Here is a 20,391-nt window from a genome sequence, read left to right as displayed (position 1 = left end):
GCACAAGCAGGGGCAGTGGCAGCCAGAGGGAGAAGCAGGCTACCCACTGAGCAAGGAGCCTAAGGCAGACACTTAACTGACTGAGCCACCCAGGCACCCCTGAGCACCCACATTTTAAAGAACACCTATCATATCATGTCTCGGCCCTTCTGGGCATTTCTGGTCACTGGGACTGCCTGGGAAGTAGGGGTAAGACTGTGAGCTCCCCTCCCACCAGCATCGCACAGTGATGGACCCTGGCGTGGACTAGTCACATTCCAGGGATCCATATTTAGCGCTATATGAACACTGATCTTGGGGGGCGGGGGGGAGACGTCATCCTCATTTTGTAGGTGATATGCTGCAGGTAAGAGATTTACCCCCAGCCAGTAAGGAACAGAGAAGGGCTGGATTCAAAACCGGGGCTGTCTGATTTCAGAGCTCAGGCCTCTCCACACCTAACCTCCTGATTGACTCAGCCATGAGGTTTGATGAGCGTGGGAGGTTATGTGAGCTCCAATTTATTATCCCTGAGGTCCCCACTCTTTGTGAACTCAGCTGATAGTCTCCATGCCACTGCTGTCATTCTCGACAACCACAAAATTTCCCTTTCCCTCCACATTTTATCTGAGATTCTAAAACATTCGAAAAGCAGAAATATATAACATTATATACAACATTACTGTTGTTACTCTCAGGATTATGATGGTCATCTAATTTGGAGGCAAAGCACAGAATTATGTTAATATATGCAAATTATATCTAATATATAAAAATATGCACTTAAAAGTGTGGCCAGGGGCAGCCCGGGTGGCTCAGCAGTTTAAGTGCCGCCTTCGGCCTGGGGTGTGATCCTGGAGTCCCTGGATCGAGTCCCGCATCGGGCTCCCTGCATGGGGCCTGCTTCTCCCTCTGCCTGTGTCTCTGCCTCTCTCTCTCTCTCTGTGTGTGACTATCATAAATAAATAAAAATTAAAAAGAAAAAAAAGATTTTCTTCTGGCCGAGCTGAGTTACCCTTGCGGTAGTCCTTGCCCGCGATCGGCACGGGCCCAGGAAGGCTGCCTGCCTTGAACCTACAGAAGGGAGCATATCTTTTCGTTTTTATACTCCACGGTCTTTTCTCTTTTTTGCTTGTCTGAGGGCTTGCAAACTGTATTGTTGTTTGAAATGCGTGCGTTTTTAATTAATGTACGTGATACTGATCATAAATGTCACATTTGTGTTTTTAGCTCAGTACTAGGTTTTTATTTATTTTATTATTTTTAAAGATTTTATTTATTTATTCATGAGAGACACAGAGAGAGAGAGGCAGAGACACAGGCAGAGGGAGAAGCAGGCTCCATGCAGGGAACCCGACGTGGGACTTGATCCCAGGTCTCCAAGGATCACACCCCGGGCTGCAAGCGGCGCTAAACCGCTGCCCCACCAGGCTGCCTGGCACTAGGTTTTTAATTAAGATCTTTCAACATTGCTCTGTGGTCCTGAGCGCGGGTTTGCTGCGGGGGCTCCACTTTGCCTTCGCCTTCTTTGGCTCTTGCGCCATGGGGAATGCGGGCAGGAGTAGCCGTCCTGACGGCCGCTATGGAAGCAGGCAACACTTCTCCTGATGACCGTATCTGCTTGGGGAGGGGAATTTCTAGGTCACAGAGGGTTGTGTGGACTTAACGTGACTGAATACTGAGGACCTGCTCCCTGAGTGGCTGCACTAGGCAACTTCCCACCAGCATTTTGTGAGGATCCCAAGCTTGCTTTACAGTGTGATACGTGGCCTATGTTGTTAATTCTCTAGGGGTGCTTGAGAAAAACATGTGTCCCCTGCTTGTTTTTTTTTGGAAGGAGGATGTTGAGGGGGCAGATTTAGAATCCTACATGTAAATAATAACTCACACTTGCTAATTCCATCGTTCATATCTCTCATGTCTCTATTCATTTTTTGTTCTTTTGATGTATCAGTTTCTGAGGTTTTGGTAAAACCTACAATAATTGACTTGTTTATTTCTCCCTGATGTCCAGCCAGTTCTTGCTTGATGTGCTTGAGGCTGATTGTGTACTATATGTGTTTGTGATAATCTTGTACTCTTGTCCTATTGTTCCTTTCACATCATTCTTTCTTTTTTTTAATTTATTGAAACTAAACAAAAAAACACTTCACTCATTTCTCCCACCCCTCACCTCTCAGCTCGGGCAACCATCAATGTGTTCTCTGCTTCTATGAACTTGCTTTTTTTTTTTTTTTTAAATTCATTTATTTATTTTTGGATTCCACATATAAGTAAGAATATATGATATTTTTCTTTCTTGGTTGGACCTATTTCACTTAATATAATCCCCTTGAAGTCCATCCACGTTGTCACAAATGACAAGATTCCATTCTTTTTTTTATAACTGAATAATGTTCTATTGTGTATCTGTGGCACATTTTCTTTATTCACTCATCTATCAGTAGACACTTAGCTTGTTTCTATGTTTCAGCCTTGTAAACAATGCTGAAGTGAATGTGGGGGTGCAGCTATCTTTTTGAGTTAGTGTTTTTGTATTCTTTGGATACATACCCAGAAATGGGATTGCCTGGGTCATAAGGTAGTTCTATTTCTCTTTTTTTTTTTGAGGATCCTGCATACTGTTTTCCATAGCAGCTGCACAAGTTTGCATTCCCACACCAGAGCAGAAGGGTCGTTTTACCCCAGGTCCTGCCAACCCTTGTTGTTTCTTGGCTTTGATACTAGCCATTCTGATGGATGAAAGGACATTTCATTGTGGCTTTGATTCATATTTTCCTGATGACTAATAATGTATATATTTTTTGTTTTTTGACCTTTTTTTGCCTTAAATTTCACTTTTCAAGGTATTATGGTAGATGCCCCGAACTTTCTTTTAGTTCTTATTTATCTTATTGCATTATTATTATTTTTTTTGTTTAAACATTTATGTCTTTCTTTTAGATGTTCTTTTTGTGAACAGCAAATTGTAAAGCCTTTTTCCAAAAAAGCAACCTGAGGGTCTCTGCCTTCCAGTGGTAAATCTAATAGTTAACATTTTTTCAATTATATTATATTATTATTTAATAATTATATTATTATATTATATATTATTATAATTATTTAATGATTATATAATAATATTATTATTATATTAATTACATTATGTTATATTATGACCAGTTTCTACCTTCTGTTTATTTTTTATATTTACTGTCTTTTGAGGGATGGCTTATTTTTCCTCCTTTGCTATTCTCCATTGGAAAGATGGGACTTTCTTCTAGTTCAAAAATCATAATTCTAATTTTGTTTTCATGGTGAATGCCCTGATCAGCCTTTTATTCCTCCTTGTGAACTTTTTAAACTTACCAGTTTTTGTATAAGCCAAGTACTCTTACAGGCTCTCCGGCCTCTTTTGTCCCCCTCTCCCTCCTAATCATTTAATAGTCCACTTTAGATTGTTACAGGTACTTTCCTTCTATTTTTTTTCCCCTTTGGTCCTAATGAACAACAAGCATCACCGAGATGTTCAATCTCCCTGCACTTCTTGTATCCCTGCAACATTTCCTGGATTTGTTCTATCTGGATGCTTCCACCTGGCGTGCTTTCAGTATTAGACTTGCTGGGTAAGTCTTCTGAGCCTTTTTTAATGCCTGAGAACATATTTTCTGTCCTTGTAGATGCCTCCTGTATGTGGGATGGCATCTATGTGGTGTTGTTGCATTGAGCATTTCAGCCTAGTTTCTGAACTTCTGGTCTGGAGCCCTACAACAGTTCTCTTTCTTTCCAGCCAAACTGCCCTGGCCATGGTGTGCTGGGAAGCCGGCTATCTGGGTGGAAAAGCACACATTTGTAGTTTGTTGATTCTATGGTGGAAATATTACCTCCACAGCTGATTTCAAGCCATAGGTGTGATAGGAGCGGTGCACTCACTTGCACAACCAGCTCTCAGGGACTCTCTCCTCCGTAGCACCTAAATAAGGTGCTGATAAGACTTTTGAAATCCTGTGGCCTTCATACATTTTCATAGGTTGAATTCTTTTATCCCATCTATTCCCACCTTGCTCGATATCCTGGGCCAACTCAATTTGCTTTATAGATGAGGATTTTGAAATATTTAGAACACCTGAAGGGATTTGTTAGCGGTCACTAAGCAGAATGGTATGCGTGTGGAGGATTTCCTGGTCTTCATAAATTCAGATTATAATACTTTGGTGGAAAATGCACAGAAAGTGCTATTTTAATGGTTCGATGTCATCACTTAAGAGTTCTGGGGCAGCTGAGTGAGCTGTGAGCAGAAACAGCCATCTGGGGAAATCCCTGGTTGCTTGATCTTCAGAGAGCCACAACTCCATGGTCATTAAAATATAGCCTGAGACCTTCTTGGCCTCAAGGTGTGATCACAAACTCAGAGGTAGCCTCTGGAGTGTGACTCATTCCCCTTTCCCATATGGGTTTTGCTTCCAGCAGGAAGTATTCCGTTTTCCTGGAGAAGTCATAATGGCTAGATATGACCTGGTGGAGAAAGAGGCACCACAGTGCTCTTGGGCCGACAGAAGATGGCTGGGATCTCAGGGCAGACAGAGGAAGGAAAAGATGAACATAGACACCAGCTTTTTCCAAATGATGGATTTTGGTTAAATGTAATTCTTTCCTTAAAGCTGCATTTCTAGAGGCTGTGTCTCCTGCCCCTGGCCTTCTTTCCCCATCTTATGTCCTCATCCCACCATGCTAAATTGAGAATGTGGAAGGGTGTGGAGGGAAGGGTGTCCACTGAGGCACTGGAGAGGTTTATTCCTGTGCTGTGGAGGCGGGGTGGGAGGGCTGAGCCACATGGATTCCCACAAAGGGGTCCTGTGAGTTAGGAGCTTAATGCTGTAACCAGAGTAACTAAATAACAAGAGTTATTGGCCATTCAAGTATGGCTGGGTTTGTAATTTTGGAGTGCAAGACTAAAAGACTATTCCCTAAAAAGTGAGGTGTGTTGTTAATACCTGTGCTTCTACTGAAACAGAAAAAACAAAGACCTTGGTCATTTCAGTGTAATTCTCTCTGTAAGCAAATCAAACCATCTACTGATGATTTTTAACTTTCCTCATCTCTTGTCAGACACTTGCTTGACCATGAAAATCCCCTCAAATGGGCAATGTGTGAACAGGGTAGGTGAGCTCCATTTCAAGAAAACCCTGATACCACCTTGTGAACTTAACCATTTAATAAGAGAATGCTTATCTATGCTACAAAAGAAAACACATTTGTTTAAAACATGATGTGAGTGTTGAAAAAGATCGGTTTTCATCTTATGACATTTCCAGAAATATTTCTGGTATGTAAAGGAAGGCATGTTGGCATTTCCAGTGAGTTTAGTTTCCTAACCCCAAATCTGGAGAACATCTTCTCATGACCCAAGAATAAATCTCAGAATATAAACATTTTCCTGCCTTGTCTCCAGGTAAGCCCTCCATCTATTATTTACTGTAATTATTTGATAGTCATGCTCATTTTGTCAGTTTATGGGAGAGAGAGAAGAATCAACACTTCTGTGGTAGGAGGGACTGTAGAGTCCCTCCCTGTCATGAAACTAATAAGTCGAGGCTGAGAGCAGGGATGTGCTCACCCAACATGGCAGGAGCTCATTAGAGGCAGATCTGGGACAGAACCACCCCATTGCCTTCCAGGCTGAATCATGTACCCTGGCACTGTGCATGGCTCCATGAAATGACTGAGTTGGAAGTGCATGCCACCAATCACTGTCTCCTTGATGAGTTCTCTTTAGTGACATGGCTTATTTTGCAGAAGAGGGAAAATCCCCTCCAAGGGAGCTCTTCTGGAGTGAGCTATGGCTATGGAGTCTAAACTATTGTATCCTTGCTAAACGTTGTGCATCTTGGACCTGAGAGGTTCCTAAATGGTGACTATACATGCACGTCCCTATGCAGGGGAATAACTAGGGTGTAGGCTTGCTTGAAGGGAAAATCACAAAACAGACAAAAAGGGAAGTTGAATGGCCTTCAGCCTGGGAGCCGGGACAACCTGCTGAAGGCTGAGTGTTTTGGAAAAGGCAGCCTAGGAGACATCATAGGCCTGGTACTTTGTTATGGTTGATGCTCTTCTGTTCTTCTCCTGGGATAGGTAGTAGATGCGGTTGGCCTCTGGGTAGGTGACTTTGCTGAGTGGAAGCTTGTAGATGGCGGGGTTGTTGGTCGTCAGGAGCAGGAAGGTGAGTGCTGAGAGGCAGAAGGGCCAGGTGCACGGTGGTAGTCCAAACTGGGTGGGGGGCAGGGGAGACACATAAGAGAAGCCTTGGTTATATCAGATGCTTGTGCCTGTTTTGTCAGCCCTTATCAAGCCCCTCCATCCCTGGGTAGACGATAGATCTTTGTGAGCATTGATAGGAATAATACTTAATTCTTGACCAGTATAAATAAAATCATGTCAGTGCTCTCTGTCCACATTGTAGCAGGTGGACACACATTCTTCAAAATGCAGCCACTGGAACTGTATTATAATATGGAATGTGGGTTTATGTAGAAACCATGTTTTGTCTTGGGCTGTCTGGCCAGGCTCTACCTCCAACTCTAGGAACCATGACCATTGCCTGTCTTTTCCCATAGCCCCTGTTGAAGGAGTGGCTTTGGCAGCCATTTTGTAGCTCATGACCTTTTTCTCTTTGGTCACAGCTGATTGAACTAGAACAAGGGACTTGACTCAAATGCAATTTCCACAGGCAGATGGCCTGGGAACTGAATTTTCTTTTGAGGATTTGAACTAAGAGAGGTTGAGGTCTTGGTTTGAAATGACTGGAGAGCCAACCATTGCTGGGTGGCCACTGGGGCACTGTATGCAGCAGAAGAAACCCACTGCGGAGAGACACGGAGATAGAGCAGACATTTGGAGAGAGGCAGAGACGTGATCTCCTAGTCCCAGGGGCTGGTGGTGGAGGGCAGGAACCTCTCTTCTCAAAGGGATCACCCATTCCCAGCTTCCTTTCTCATGGGGTTGACCTGTTTTTTTATTCCTTAAGATGCCTTGAGCCTTTCTGATGTGCCTTCCCACTCTTCCTTGAGATCACTTGAGTGGAGAGCTTGTTGACAGGGAACCTGCAGACTCAACTGTGAGGCAGACCAAATCACGTTCCGTCAACCCCCAGCCCCATTTCATTTTAAGCAGTAAAGACCCTGGGTAAATACCATGGAGATAACAGTGCCAGTAACGTGTGTGCTCAAAGATGGCACTGCTGGATGGGGCCTGAAGAAGAACTATGGCAGCCAGAACTGTGGCTGTAAGAATATCAAGAGTAATGAATTCCATCCCGTGAGTCTGCCTAAAGCCCTGCTCACACAGCACAGTGTGTTTAGGGAAGCACCCCCTGGAGCCCTACAGTGGGAGACGATGTAGGTCTAGAGTCCCACAGGCCCAGATCCACATCTCAGCTCCAATCACCTTGTTAAAGGCATTTCATCTGCCCGAGACTTATTTCCTCGAGAGTAAAGTAGGGCTAACAGTGTCTACTTAGAGAGTTGGTGCCTAGTACATACTGAGGACTCCATAAATAGCCCTCAGCACGTGGCCATGAGTGTCAAGTAGAGGGTGGCATTGTGGAAGGCACGGGGCAGTGCATACAAGTGCCAGCGAGAAAGCAGAAGGACACAGCTCTTAAGTCCTCTCGTGTGTGGAGGGCTTGGATGGGCTCATAAACATCACTCGACATGTTGATCCCCTGTTTCTCGAGAAGATTGGAAATTCCTTTGGAGTGAGTCAATAGCCTGCACTTTTTTGTATCCCTGAGAGTGATCAACACAGCATCTTAAACATCTTAGGAATGCAGAAAGTACACTTGATTTTTTAAAAAAAAGCCTAAATTGGGTGGTATCACCTCTGACTCATCTGCACACAGAAGAAAGGACCAGCCATCCCTGAACAGAAGCCTCTGGTTTGGCTTCTCTTTCAGTACCCTGCCTGAAGAAGGCGCATGACACCTAGTCACCGGCTGGACAATCAGAGGTAAGGGTGGGTACCACCAGCAGGAGGGGAGGGCCTGGAGCACACAGGAGCCACAGAGCCCAGACTCCATGCTCTCCTTACCCGTCTGTGTTTCGAGGGCTGACCATTCAGCCCCAGCTCTTATGTTCCCACGGTGGCAGCTTGTGCCTTTAGACTTTCACTCACTCCTTCAGCATTTCTTGTGCACCTGTCAGGTGCTGGGTACTGCAAAAGGTACTAGAGCTAAAGACTTGACTATGACTGGGCCCCTGTTCTGAAGGAGCACACAGGCTGGAGTTGGAAGAGGAAGAATGTATACTAGGCTCGTCACAATACTGTATACACAATACTGAAGGCCGCGTGTGGGAGCAGAGGTACATGCAAAAGCCACTGGGGCCCAGAGGGGAATTCAGTCCACGGGGGTCAGGGATGGGGTCAGGGAAGGCCAATTCTCTTGCTAAGAAAATTTCTTCCTGAGCTAAATTCAATCTGCCCAATTTCACTGAGGATGAAGAAGGGATTCAGACAGGTGTGCATGGAATGCCTGCCTCCGTTCCCACCTTCAGGACCACTGGGGCTTTTCCTGGTGGCTTTTATAAAATGTGCCCTTGAACCCTTATCCAAAAGAGGGAGGCACTGACTGTGGACTGAGCCCTAATAGCTCTGCTCTGGGTCGGGGACCCTAACCCAGGGTTTGTGGGGCTGAAACTGGCCATGTGGCTCCTCCTGACTTCAACACCACCTCACACCAGGGCACAACCAGGAGGTTCTTGGCCTGCTGCACATGCCCATAGCCAGCAGTCTGGCTTCTCTCAGGTATGGCTGGGGCTTGGTTCCCTGTCTTCCCTGAGCTTTCCCTCATGACCGCCTCAACTCCTAGTTGTCAAGGGATGGACAAGGATGTACACTGGCCCATAAGCTGGTTGGGCAGTTGATCTATAAACATTAAAAAAAAAATTAAACCATGAGGATTTAAGGGAAGTTCTAGGGGATGATGCAAGAATTCAATTTACAAGATAATGCTCAGTTAGCCCTCTGTAAGAAGCTCCATTGGCCCAATGGCAATGGGGTCTGATCTGACCGATGGTTGACGTTTATGCTTTTTAAACCCAGTTCCTCTTGTGTAGCAGGTGCCAAGGTGGACAGTGTGATTGGAGATGAGAGGGATGAACTGGGGAGGGGTTCCCGGAGGAGAGGCTCGCACTGGCTTTGGGGAGCCCCCAAAACAGCTGGAAGGGCACAGTGGCGTGTTCTTAGCGTACGCTGACTCACCACGGACAGCACATTAGCCAGAGCAGCACCCAGGTAGGCCGCAAACAGCGCTGCAAAAAGAACCAAGAGACAGTCCAGTGACTAATGGACCCTCAAGCTTAGCCTGCATGTTATCTCCCCAGACATTCTCTGCCACAAATGCTATCTCTCAGATTAAAATTAAAACTTGAGTTATGTTTCTATTACTTGACAGCTTTGAAACATGTTAAATTCCAGGCAGGTGCTGGCACAGCTAAGACAGCAGGTGAACTTTGTTAGAAAGGGCCAGAATGGAGCGGTTACGGTTCTCTTGGGTTCCACCACCTTGCATTCTAGCAAAGGAACATTTAGCAGCATAAACCATACATGAAAATTTTTACTATCATGGCCAAGGTGAGTGGATCCCAGAAGCCCCTGCTGGAATAGTTCATCATGAGTTATTGACAGAATATGGGTTTCCAGGGAGGAGCAGCATTCTGTAAGCTTGAGGAAGACCACATGGGCCCACCGCCTTGTCTTCTAGGCTCCCCTTGTAGAGGGCATGGCTGGGCTGGCCACTGGCCAGAGCTGAATGCCAGTACGAGGTGAGGGGGGCTCTGTGAAAATGAACCAGTGTAATTGGGCTTTGCTTCTGAACCCCCAGTTTCTCAACTGAAGGCTGCCCAGTTGTCCCTAGCATATTAACAAGAGCAAATCTTTATAAGAGAGGCACTGGGTGCCCACAGCCCTCGGCATTCCTGTCACATAAGCATTACTTGAAGGTCCTGTGATCAGTGTTTGGGTGCTTCCATCTATCTGATGTAAATCACCCAATTCTATATATGAAGATGAATTTGGGGGAAGAAGAGTTGTTCTATCAGTTAGCTTCCATCACCAGCCAGGAGAGTAACAATCACAGAGACAGCCCCCCGAACTACCCCTAAACAACCATCATCTAGAAATTCTGTCCTCGTGTGGCTGAGCTCTTTGTTCCGTGAAAATAACTTCTACCATGTGAATCATTGAGCAACCGACCATTCCGAACAGTTTTAGATAGAAACCCTTTTATGACGCAAACAATCCTCCCATTTATTGCTGAATGGCCCGCCGAATTTTCAGGGTGGCTTTCCGCACAGGGACAGCCACACGGGAGGTGTGTGAGGTGCAGAGGGAGCTGGAGGTGGTCCCTACCGCAGGCAACGGCCAGGAGGTGGGTCTGCCAGGTGAGGACGTAGAACATGCCTCCTATCGCGATGCAGGCCAGTGTGCTGTTGAAGCCACACAGGCCGAAGTAGATGGACTCCAAGGGCGTTGCTATAGTGAGGGCTGCGGGAGAAGACAGGCATAGGTGCTGAGTTTAGGGGGATCTCACGGGGGCTCACCTGCTGGCCCTGGAAACCACCACCGTGCTCAAAGCCCAGACCGGCCACTCCCTTAGGCTTTTATAGAAAAAGAACTTTTGATCTTATTCAGTGAAAAAATAACTAAAATAAACTGATATGGCCATAGAACCACATGAGTACTAGCAGTGAAGTGTCGGGGAAGAAGAGAGCCTTCTAAGTAAGGACTCTACAGCCTTTCTAAGCAGTCCAGTCCAGAGAAGTTCCTTCCTCCAGCCAAGAAAGAAGACCTTTCTTTCTTCATTGCTATCTTAACGTTCTCTACTGGAGTATCATCCCTCGGGATAGGATGTAAACTACAAACATGCCTGGAATTAACCTCTCCCCGAATTTAAATTTATACTAAGATGTAAATGGTTAGCACTTCAAACCTTCCAGAGGCATGAGGACACTGGCACCTAAAGTGGGGAAAACAGGGTATAATGGAGGGAAAGTTTACAGGAGTCAGTGGGAGGAGGGGGAGAGGGTTATTAAAGACACATGTCACCATTTTCTTTGGAGTCGACTCCAGACACTAACATCCTTATGGCCCATCGGAAGAAGTGATGACACTAACCTGCTAACATCCCCATGGTGGAGCCAATCGCAGCGTGCAAGCAAATAAGAGGTGATGATATGAACAGAGCTATGAGGAAGATGCCTCCAGTCCAGGGGTTGTCGCAGCCGTACACCTGGCCGATTCCAACAGGGATGGCTCTCAGAAGCTGTGGGTGCAGAGTCGCATGTGGTTATAGAGGGAGACAACACAACTTGAGCCCTGGCTGGAAACAATTTGTGCCAAACCCTCTACGCCCATGTTTTGCAGCAGGTTTCCAAGATGTTTGTATTCAAATAGATTAACTCTAAAAGGAACACAGCTTTTTTGCTTTAATCTTGAGTTCTTAGACAATACGCATTCAGGATGTTAAGCTTCCTTTATTTAGAGACGTTAGTGTAAGGCACTAAACCCCCAGTGAAGAGAAACTAAAAACTTAAAATGAGGGAATAATCCATTACAAAAGCAAGAGATGTGTGATCAAAGGGTTTGAAAACCCTCTTGTAACATTTAAAAAAACACCCTAGAATTATGACTAGAAGGCTGAATATTATATGAAAAAATGGTCCTTTGTGTTTCCAAGAATAAGGTGTCTGGGTGATGGTCCCGTGAGTCTGTGTGAGCAGTTGGACTCATGTCCACAGAAGGGTCCCTGAGGAGGTAGGATCACGGTCTCTGCTCTCTTGGTTGGTACACCAATCAGATGGTGACTGGTGGGTGAACACCCTGCTTGCATCAGGCCTCCAGGGAGCTTGGGGATGGGGGACCCGTCTGCCAAAGTGAAGGGTTTGACAAGGCAGGATCCACTGCCTTATGGGCACTTGCAAAGGTGCTCCGGAGTTCAGGAAAAGGATCCTGAGCATGCAGCCTTCCCCAGCAACGGGGGTTAGCCCCTATGCTTTGGAAGTTGGCCAAAGGTTCTTGAGTTAGTAGAGTGTATAAAGGAGGGGGCCTCTGGGCCATGCAGGGTACACTGGGGTTTTCTCACCCCTCGGGCGGTGAGCTGAGAAGGAGCAGAGTTCCGGGGCCAGGGTGGCCATGTATTTTGAGGAGCCAGCTCTTCTCTCAGCCCATTGCTTTCTGAGAGGACTTGGCCCCTGGAGCTGTGCAGGGACAGGAAGACACGGCAGGAGCCTGTGGGTTGGCCTGGTGGGCCAGACTCAATCTCCTGGGACCCCCAACACAGAGAAGAGGGTGGGGGCTCTGGTATTACCATGTGGGCAAAGGCAGGCAGGTGGGGAGTCTGATGCAGAGGCAGTGGTGCTGGGCAGTGTGGTCCCAGCTGGTGGCCCTGTCCAGGGGGCCGTCCAGTGACCAAAGAGCCGAGGAACACATGGGTCTTTGACATTGTTGGGAGTGTTAGACTCTCTCTCTGACACTGACTTGGCCCCCCAATGCTCCAGGCTGTCATGAATGGTCAGAAGGACAAAACATAGGGGTCATTGTCGTAATCCATTTGATTGGCAGGAAAGTTACTTCTTAAAAGGTGACCAGCACAAACTGCATTTCTCTTTCCTAGAACTTTGGGGCTCTGAAGTGTCTGTATGACCCTAATTGTTGTTCCCTTCTACGAAATTCCTAGTTATCTTTTCCATTGGAAATGTGGCATAGAGAATGCAAACTTTCTTAAACTTGCCTTTTTTAACACCATCCCCCATAGGCAACACGTTAGAGCAATTGTGCCTTCGAAACTCATTGATGGGGGTAAATACCAGGAAAGGGAAGTATAATGAGTGAATCGCTAACCTTTTCTCACCTCTGGTTCATGAGGGTCCTCACATACACAGACGCAAATCAACACGGATGAAGCTAACACGAGTATTTCTCTTCCTAAATCATATTTCTTACTGCAAACACAGGGCCCTTTCTACCAGGCCATGCTGTTGTATACTATGAAATGCTAAAAGAACGTAGGCCTCATTGTTTCTGAAAATTCTTCCAACAAAGCCCAAGCGGCTTTGTGGTTAGATGATGGCCTGCCAATAACAAGGTTCCAGAGGGAGCCCTCGACCATGGAGTTTAGTCTAGTGTAATGGAAAACAGGAGAACCTCAGCGAAAACATGTCTTATTAATTATCTTGGCAGACTGCCAGAGGCAGGCGTTCTATGCAAAATCCTCGTAAAACACCATTCAAAGCTCTGATATGTAGACATTTCTTAATGGAGGGACACCTGCGCTTCACCGTGGGACCGTGCCTGAGAGAGCGAATGGAATCAAGTCTGGGGGTCAGAACAGAGACTTCTGTAGCCCACAGGTGGCCGTGTGATGTGTGTGCCTTTATCAGTGACACGGATAGAAGGGAATACACAGAATAAACTGGAGCAACATTGGAGGAAAGCCTCAGAAAGATTTTTTTCAAAGCAGTCAGGAGGCCAGAGGGCTAATGTTGACTCTGCTCTTCACCGATTAGCTGCATGACCTCAGGCCTCAGTTTCTTTCTCTGTGCTATGACAGTGTGGGACCTCAAATGGTCCTGTTAGCTCTCAGAAGGAGGAAGGAGAAGGGTGGTGGCTAACGAGAGGCTGCATGTGGAGCGCCTCACACTGAGTCGTGGTTCAGCCATTACCCGGGGAGGCTTTTGGCATGTGGAATCCGCAAATGCCACTTTGACATGGCTTTTGGACAGATGTTGCCCCCTGCCTTCCATGGTACCTACCAAGGGCACTTGGACCTCTGACCAGGTAATGTTGGGCACGGAGGAGGCGGGCTGCAGCAGCGTCGTGGGGAAGAAGAGGTTGTAGTGGCCGGTGGCCGCCAGGTACAGGGTCACGGCTATGTTGAAGGGCAGTGTGAAGACGGGGAGGTCCCACTTGCTGAAGATGGTGCCCAGGGCACTGGAGAGGATGGGGCTGTGGCAGAAACATAAGAGACTCCATTCAGGAGGCTCCCGCCCTGACACTAGGCTGAGCAGGAGTTGGGGAGGGCTGGTCCCTGTACTTTCCTGAGGACGGGGAGCCTGCTGGGTACGTTCTCTGAGCCTGACTGGCCCTGAGCCTGTGTTCCCTTGGCCTCCTCCCCGGGCCAGGCGTGGTGACAGGGCGAACGCCTGGGCTCAACTGCAGAGAGAGGGCTTTCTGGGGGCAAGAGCCAAGGCAAGGGGTCCCAGAAACTCCTTGAAAAGTCATATAGCTCCACGCTCAGGCTTGAGGAGAGAGGACAAGCTGGGAGAGTGACAGGGAGGGGAGTCAGTCATTCTATGAATAAATTCCTTCATTTATTCATTCAACAAACATTCGTGGAGCAGCCAAGAGCAACGAGCCTCCTGGCCAGAGTGCCCTGTGCTGATCTCTGGAGGTGAAGGGGAGCTGAGGCTGGCCCTCAGCTACACTAGGCTACACTAGGATGTTGTCCCAGGCTGGTCAGGGGTTCCCTAGGATGGGGAAAAGCTGGGGGGGGGGCAGGTAGGGGAGTGTGAGAAAGTTTCTAGAAACTGACAGCACGCTGTGGTATGGCTCTTCACCTATATGTGCCCCAGTTCCTTCCTCTGTACTCTGGCGGAAACCCCTTGACATGTTAAAAAGAGAAAAGTGAGGGATGGCAGGTGATACCATCCCCAGATCCCTGGGCACAGGGCTGTTGCTGTGTGACACGAGGAATTACTGCTGGTGGATGTTTCCCATGTGCCAGCTAAGCCAATGCCCCCTTAAAGTGGAGTGGAGACACGCGGAGAGCTGGGATGAAAAGCTGGGGGGGCCCTTGACTGTATCCACAGCCTCAGGAGCAAACTTACCAAGACATGGACATAATGATGACAGGGAGCAGGAGCCACCAGTAATAGTTGCCTCTGTCTGAGAACACGGCCATCAGTAGCCCCACCAGCACCCCATTGTAGCCGTGAAGTCCCGCCGCGATGGCAGACCTGGGGGACGTAGGAGGCTGGGTGAGGTGGGGTCTCCCTGGGGCCTCAGGAGGGGCACTGGGGGCACTGCCTTCTTGACTCCCCTTGTGACCCAGGTTTTTGTCAGTGGGGGCCTGACTGCACATGCCTTCCAGAGGATGGCCCCACTGGGCACAGGAAGGAAAGCCATCAACCCTTCCTGGTCCCCCTGGACAACGTGAAGCTGTTCCCAAATAATGCATGAGTGGCTGTGGTTAGTACTTAATGGAGGGGTTTCTGAGCTTGGAGGCCAGCGGGGAGGCGAGGGGAAGGTGGCCCATGGTCCCCGCAGGAAGCCACCTCTGGCCTTGTGCTTGAGTCTCAGGGCTCCTGGAACTTACCTGTCCTGGCTCAGGATGAGGGCTGTCAAGGTGGACACTATAGTGCCCAAGCAGCCCGACACGGCCCACCAGGGGTTCTGGACAAAGAGGCCCAGGACAATGAGGATGCCGCTGAGGGGGTTGTTCACAAACATCACCTGCGACGTGCCCCGGAGAACCCAGTCAAGGAACTGGAACACGGGAGATTTGTCTGAAATGAAAGCAGGGCAGGGAGTCAAAGTTAAGGTGTGCCAGGCCCGCGGGAGACTCCGGTGGGCGTGGGGGTGTGGGTGTGGGGAGCTTTGCACTGAAGGGGGTTCTCAGGGCACCAGCCCCCACTGCCACCTGCCACAGGGGAAGCTGCATCAAAAACCCATGAGAAAACTCTTTAGACCCCTCATCAGCTCTATGGTCTTTACTTTGGTTTTTAGGTTGTGGGGACAAGGTCCCCTGAGCCATCTGTGCCCCTGTGAGGGTGGCAAGAGTTTTCAAGAAGACGTATCCAAGAGGAAAGTTCTCAAGCTGCATAGAAGGTGTCAAAGCCACAGGCTCTGGGAAAATTGCTAGAGAGAACTTACTGGAACACTGAACATAGTTCTCCCAAGTGTCATCTGTAGGGCAGGCTTTTTTTTTTTTTTTTTTTTTTTTTAGAATGCTGATTCTAGGGACGCCTGGGTGGCTCAGCAGTTGAACATCTGCCTTCAGCTCAGGTTGTGACCCGAGATTGAGTCCCACATTGGACTCCCCACATGGAGCCTGATTCTCCCTTTGCCTGTGTCTCTGCCTCTCTGTGTGTGTCTCTCATGAATAAATAAATAAAATCTTAAGAAAAAATGCAGATTCTAGAATCTCATGCCTAAATGCCCCAGGGGATGTGTGTCAGCTCGGCTGCTATGTTCCAAAATGAGGGCTTGCACACTGACGCCTAGTGCACTCAGGTCCCAAGTGTCTGCATGTCTGTTGTAACAGCAAAAGACTCTTATCCCTTCTAGAAGACCCTAGACAGGGCCCTCAGTCTAATCTGTCAAGGCCCGTGGCATTGCACCTGCTGGGACGGGTGGCAGCGACACGTTAGGGGCAGGGTGGACTTACCTTTCAGCCCCTCGCCGCACTCCTTCATCTCCCCTGTGATGTAACTGAGGGCCCTGCCAACCCTCTTCCCGCTGGCTGCCACGTGGCTTTGAATCCAGGAGGCCTTGGATGTGCTCGCCTCCACCTTTATCTCCGCGCTGTCCTCCATGGTGTCCAGATCCTGTCCAGGGACAAGACAAGGGGCTCCCATATCCTGTGCTTCACACACTGAGCAGCCACCTTTGTGCTGGCTCGGGGACCATGCTAACGTTTTCATTGGGTATCTAGTGATACTGCTGCTTGGTGGTCTCCATGTTTCTGTGGACAGGAAGACCTTGTCTTGTTTGACGCGTTACTTCATTTAATATGGGCCAGAGCCTTGCAGTACAACGGGCACTGTGTTTGTCCTCATCCTGGGGGTGAGGGCTCAGGCATGGGTGGAGGGTTCTCATTGGCAAAGATCAAGGTCCAACAGTAGAGCTGATATCTAACCACATATCTTTAGGCTCTTTATTTAAACCATTACCACCACAACACCACGCTCTTCCCAGAAGAATTTATTCCCCACCCCCCAGCAGGTCGTGTCTATAAAATTTAACTATCCATTAAAATTAAACATGTGAAGATTCTGTTTCTAAAAAAATTGGTACTGGCTTGTTTCCGAAATGCTTGAATGCCCGATTTAGAGGTAGACAGATAGTAACTATGTCAAATAAAAGGAACATGGAACATGAAGTTTTATAAAGTAGACTACAAAAAACAGACTTTTTTTTTTAATCTCAGGTAATTTAGTTTCTAGAAATAACGAATTCAAGAAAAGTTGGCCTAAATCAGAGGACACCTTTCCCCAGTGTCCACTCCCTGATCTGTGGCAGGCTCTGTGGCCCGGGACCCTGCCCCATTTCGGCCACTTGTGACTCACCAGCAGCTCAACCGTGGGCTTCCGGTACTGATAGGGAGAAGGGTCTTTGGTCTGTCTCTCCTGGTGTTCGCTTTTTCCAAACACTGGAGTTAAGGAAAGCACAACATTAATTAGGACACCTCTACCCACCCAAGCAGAGCTCTCCAGGTGGGGCTGAAATACTCAGTATTTCCTATTCCACTTGTGGAAGTACAGAACCATGGCGTCTTGCAGCTGGAAGGCCTCTTTTAATTTTCGGTCAAGAACCCATTTGGACTCTCACATTAGGTGGAAAATGTACTTCCCCATGTAAACAGGACACTTTAGGGAGTTCTGAATTTAGGGAGTTCAGAGGCTGGCCTCCAGGGAAGAGGCTCTAAGTTTGTTCAACGTTTCTATTCCTCAGATAAGGACACAGTGCCTTGGCCATGATCTCCAAACTAGGGTTCCTTCTCCTACACCGCATGAACTTTTAAGCGTAGAAGGAAGGAAAACTTGGATGTTATTTCTCCCAGAGGATTAAACTGCCTGAACCATGCAAAGTGTGGGTTTGAGTTTGACCATGACTCTCTCCATCTGGATGACCTTGGGCTGTCCTGGTCTCGTGTTTTTGGATTTATTTTTATGATTTTAGCAGCAACTGCCAGTTGGATTAAGACAAGTGATGTCTACATCAATCCTTGAAACAGATTTTGTCATGTTCTTGTAATTCTAGGAAACCCTTGTGAAGTTGCTGCACACCTATTTTTTCATGATTACCAGATGAGTTATTTTTTAGGATGACCAAGTGTAGCAGGGTTTTATGCATCCCAAAAGAAGGCCTTGGCAAGCTTCGGCCTCGGTGCTCTGGTTCCCTCTCGTGGTCAAGTGCGAGGATGGCAGGCTGGGCTCTGAGTGCCCTCCCTGTAGGTTCAGACTGAACTGGCCGTTCTGCATTCAGAAGCCTTTAGGGCACCTGTGTGCTGGAAGGATGCATTGCTGAGCTCCCAGTTCTGAAGGGGCAGGGGCCGCAAGTACCTGTGTGGTTGGGAAGTTACACTATGCAGGGGAAACTAATTAATGTTGGAAGCTTTGAGATAAAGAGTAGGAGCAAAGAGTCCTCTAGGAATTGAGGCCTGTGTGTCTGTGTCTCCTGGTGGATCCACTACTTGTGTGTGGAACACCCCCATCATCACCTGCCCCGACCCGTGGCTGCCGTTGAGCAATTTCCACTAGCCCACGTCCCAGGCTCCTTGGCACTCTCCCCACCCCCAGCCCCCAGGCCCCGTGAGGGAGGATGTTTGGAGGGGGGTTGTTAACCTTCTGAGGAAGGCCGTACCTCTTCCTCGCCAAGCCAGTGGCCCCCACCCCCCGCCCCTGTCAGATACAAACTCCTGGGCTAGAGGGTCCCTGAGAAGTCTCAGTACCCTTTCTACCATGTAGTAGGACATGTTCTCCCTCTGCCTCCAGCCCTGTTTTCTGTGTTGGCCACTCTAGATGGTGAGAAACTAGGAGGCTTAGGTGAAGCAGAGCAAGAATGTCACAAACACGTCTTCTAGAAAGCATGTGAGGCTGTATGAAGGACACTGACTGGTCCTCCCCCGCCTTGTCCTTCACCAGCTGCATGACTGTGGGGGAGTCGGTTCGCCTCCCTGAGGTTTCAGGGGCAGAATTAGATTGCCCCTCTGCCCAGGCCCATCACATGGCTACTTTTGCATCTGACTAGCAAGGACTCCGGGCGAGCCCCTCCCTGGCCCCGGGCTCCTCCCTGGCTCATTTTGGCTGCCCCTCTTGGTCTGTGGGAGCCCCCTCCCATCCACGACTCTCCACCTGTTTCCTTGGCCTTGACATCTCGGTGGCCACTGTGGGTGAGAACTTTTTACCTCAAGCCCTGTCGGTATACCTGTGGTTTGTGGCTCAGCAAGAAATTAGACTCTCCTGGGGAGCTTTGGAAGATCTTACGTTGGCTTGGGCTGCTCCCCAGATGAATTAGATTAGTCTCCTGGGATGGGAGGCAGGGGATTCCAATATGCAGTCATGTTTGAGACCTCCCGAGTCAGCTGCTTATCCCAGCATCAGCATCCCCCCGGCCCCCTGACGGGTCTAGACAATGGGGCAGTGCTGTGGTCACAGGCTGGGTGTGAGAAAAACAAGCCTGGCCCTCGTGGCTCTGCCTACCGCTCAGTGAAGTAGGCACTGCCATTGTCCCCATTCTAGAGATGAGCAAATTGACCCGAGAGTGAAGGGGAAGCAGCACACACCTTTGCTCCTCCTCCGAATGGATGACCACTCGATGTGGAACACGCTCCTGGGCTTGGGGGGCACGGCCTCCAAGCCCTCATCGGCCTTCGTGCTTGCTGCCGCTGGCTGCTCCTTCCCGCCACCTAGCCAGGGGCAAAGCAAGACAGGTCAGTGTCCGCCCTGGCCTGTGCCCAGGGAGAGCCAAGCAGGCGGCGTGGGGACAAGTCACATGCAGAAGCTGGAAGGGCAGGAGCGGTCGCTGTGAGGCTGCAGGTAGTAACCACATCTGTGTCTGTGTCAAGCATCCAGTGTCTCTGCTCCCCCTGTAAACACTTCCAGTCCCTTTCCCCACAGGGACCGTGTCACAGACACCTACACCTGCCAAGACAGAGATGAGCTGGGCTGCCCTATTTCCCCAGCAGGGAACAGCTTGAGGACCTTCTCAGCTGGGCCTTGCCAGCCTGGCTGGCGTTCAAGTGCTGCAGCTAGTGACCTGGCCTCCCTCTGGAGCGGGGGCTGGGGCGGGTGGTCCTCGATGCTGACTGTGCTTTGGAACCACCAGGCTCTTTACCCGACGCCTGGAGAACCGAGTCTGGGAATGGGTCCTGGAGCTTCCTACCAACGAAAGTTTTTCAATGCCTGTCATATTTAAAAGGTGGCTCTGAGGAGCTTGAGCTGAGAACCACCGACCTGGGTTCTTCCCAGATGTGGTCCTGGGACCAGCAGCATCAGACTCATCTGGGAGCAGGTTGAAAATGCAGACTGTGGGGGGGGGGGGAGCAGAGCGTGCTCATCTCTTGGGACAGAGTTTCTCAAAGCTGGGCCTGGGATTACAGCATCCTGCTGGCTTGCTGCGGTCCATGCACCCATGTCCACCCCACGTAGATCAGTTGGA

General features: G+C 48.7%; 1 protein-coding gene across 2 annotated transcripts in view; it reads right to left on the bottom strand.

Annotated features, from left to right (window-relative positions):
- Positions 1-5,014: 5,014 nt before the first annotated feature.
- Positions 5,015-20,391, bottom strand: part of SLC14A2 (solute carrier family 14 member 2) — a 53,421-nt gene continuing 38,044 nt past the window's right edge. Inside the window, exons 10-19 of one of the 2 annotated variants that reach the window (XM_041762192.1) lie at positions 19,517-19,639; positions 17,298-17,380; positions 16,397-16,556; positions 15,326-15,515; positions 14,838-14,966; positions 13,764-13,956; positions 11,128-11,275; positions 10,363-10,497; positions 9,214-9,263; positions 5,015-6,225 (exon numbers count right to left, since the gene is read on the bottom strand). In XM_041762192.1, the coding sequence (XP_041618126.1) occupies positions 6,025-6,225; positions 9,214-9,263; positions 10,363-10,497; positions 11,128-11,275; positions 13,764-13,956; positions 14,838-14,966; positions 15,326-15,515; positions 16,397-16,556; positions 17,298-17,380; positions 19,517-19,639 (1,412 nt within the window). In that variant the 3' untranslated portion in view covers positions 5,015-6,024. The remainder of the gene's footprint in view (positions 6,226-9,213; positions 9,264-10,362; positions 10,498-11,127; positions 11,276-13,763; positions 13,957-14,837; positions 14,967-15,325; positions 15,516-16,396; positions 16,557-17,297; positions 17,381-19,516; positions 19,640-20,391) is intronic. The other variant, XM_041762281.1, reaches the window with a different exon arrangement.

Source organism: Vulpes lagopus, chromosome 1 (assembly GCF_018345385.1).
Source record: "Vulpes lagopus strain Blue_001 chromosome 1, ASM1834538v1, whole genome shotgun sequence".
Classification (NCBI taxonomy): Eukaryota; Metazoa; Chordata; class Mammalia; order Carnivora; family Canidae; genus Vulpes; species Vulpes lagopus.
This window is presented reverse-complemented; position numbering and strand designations above follow the sequence as displayed.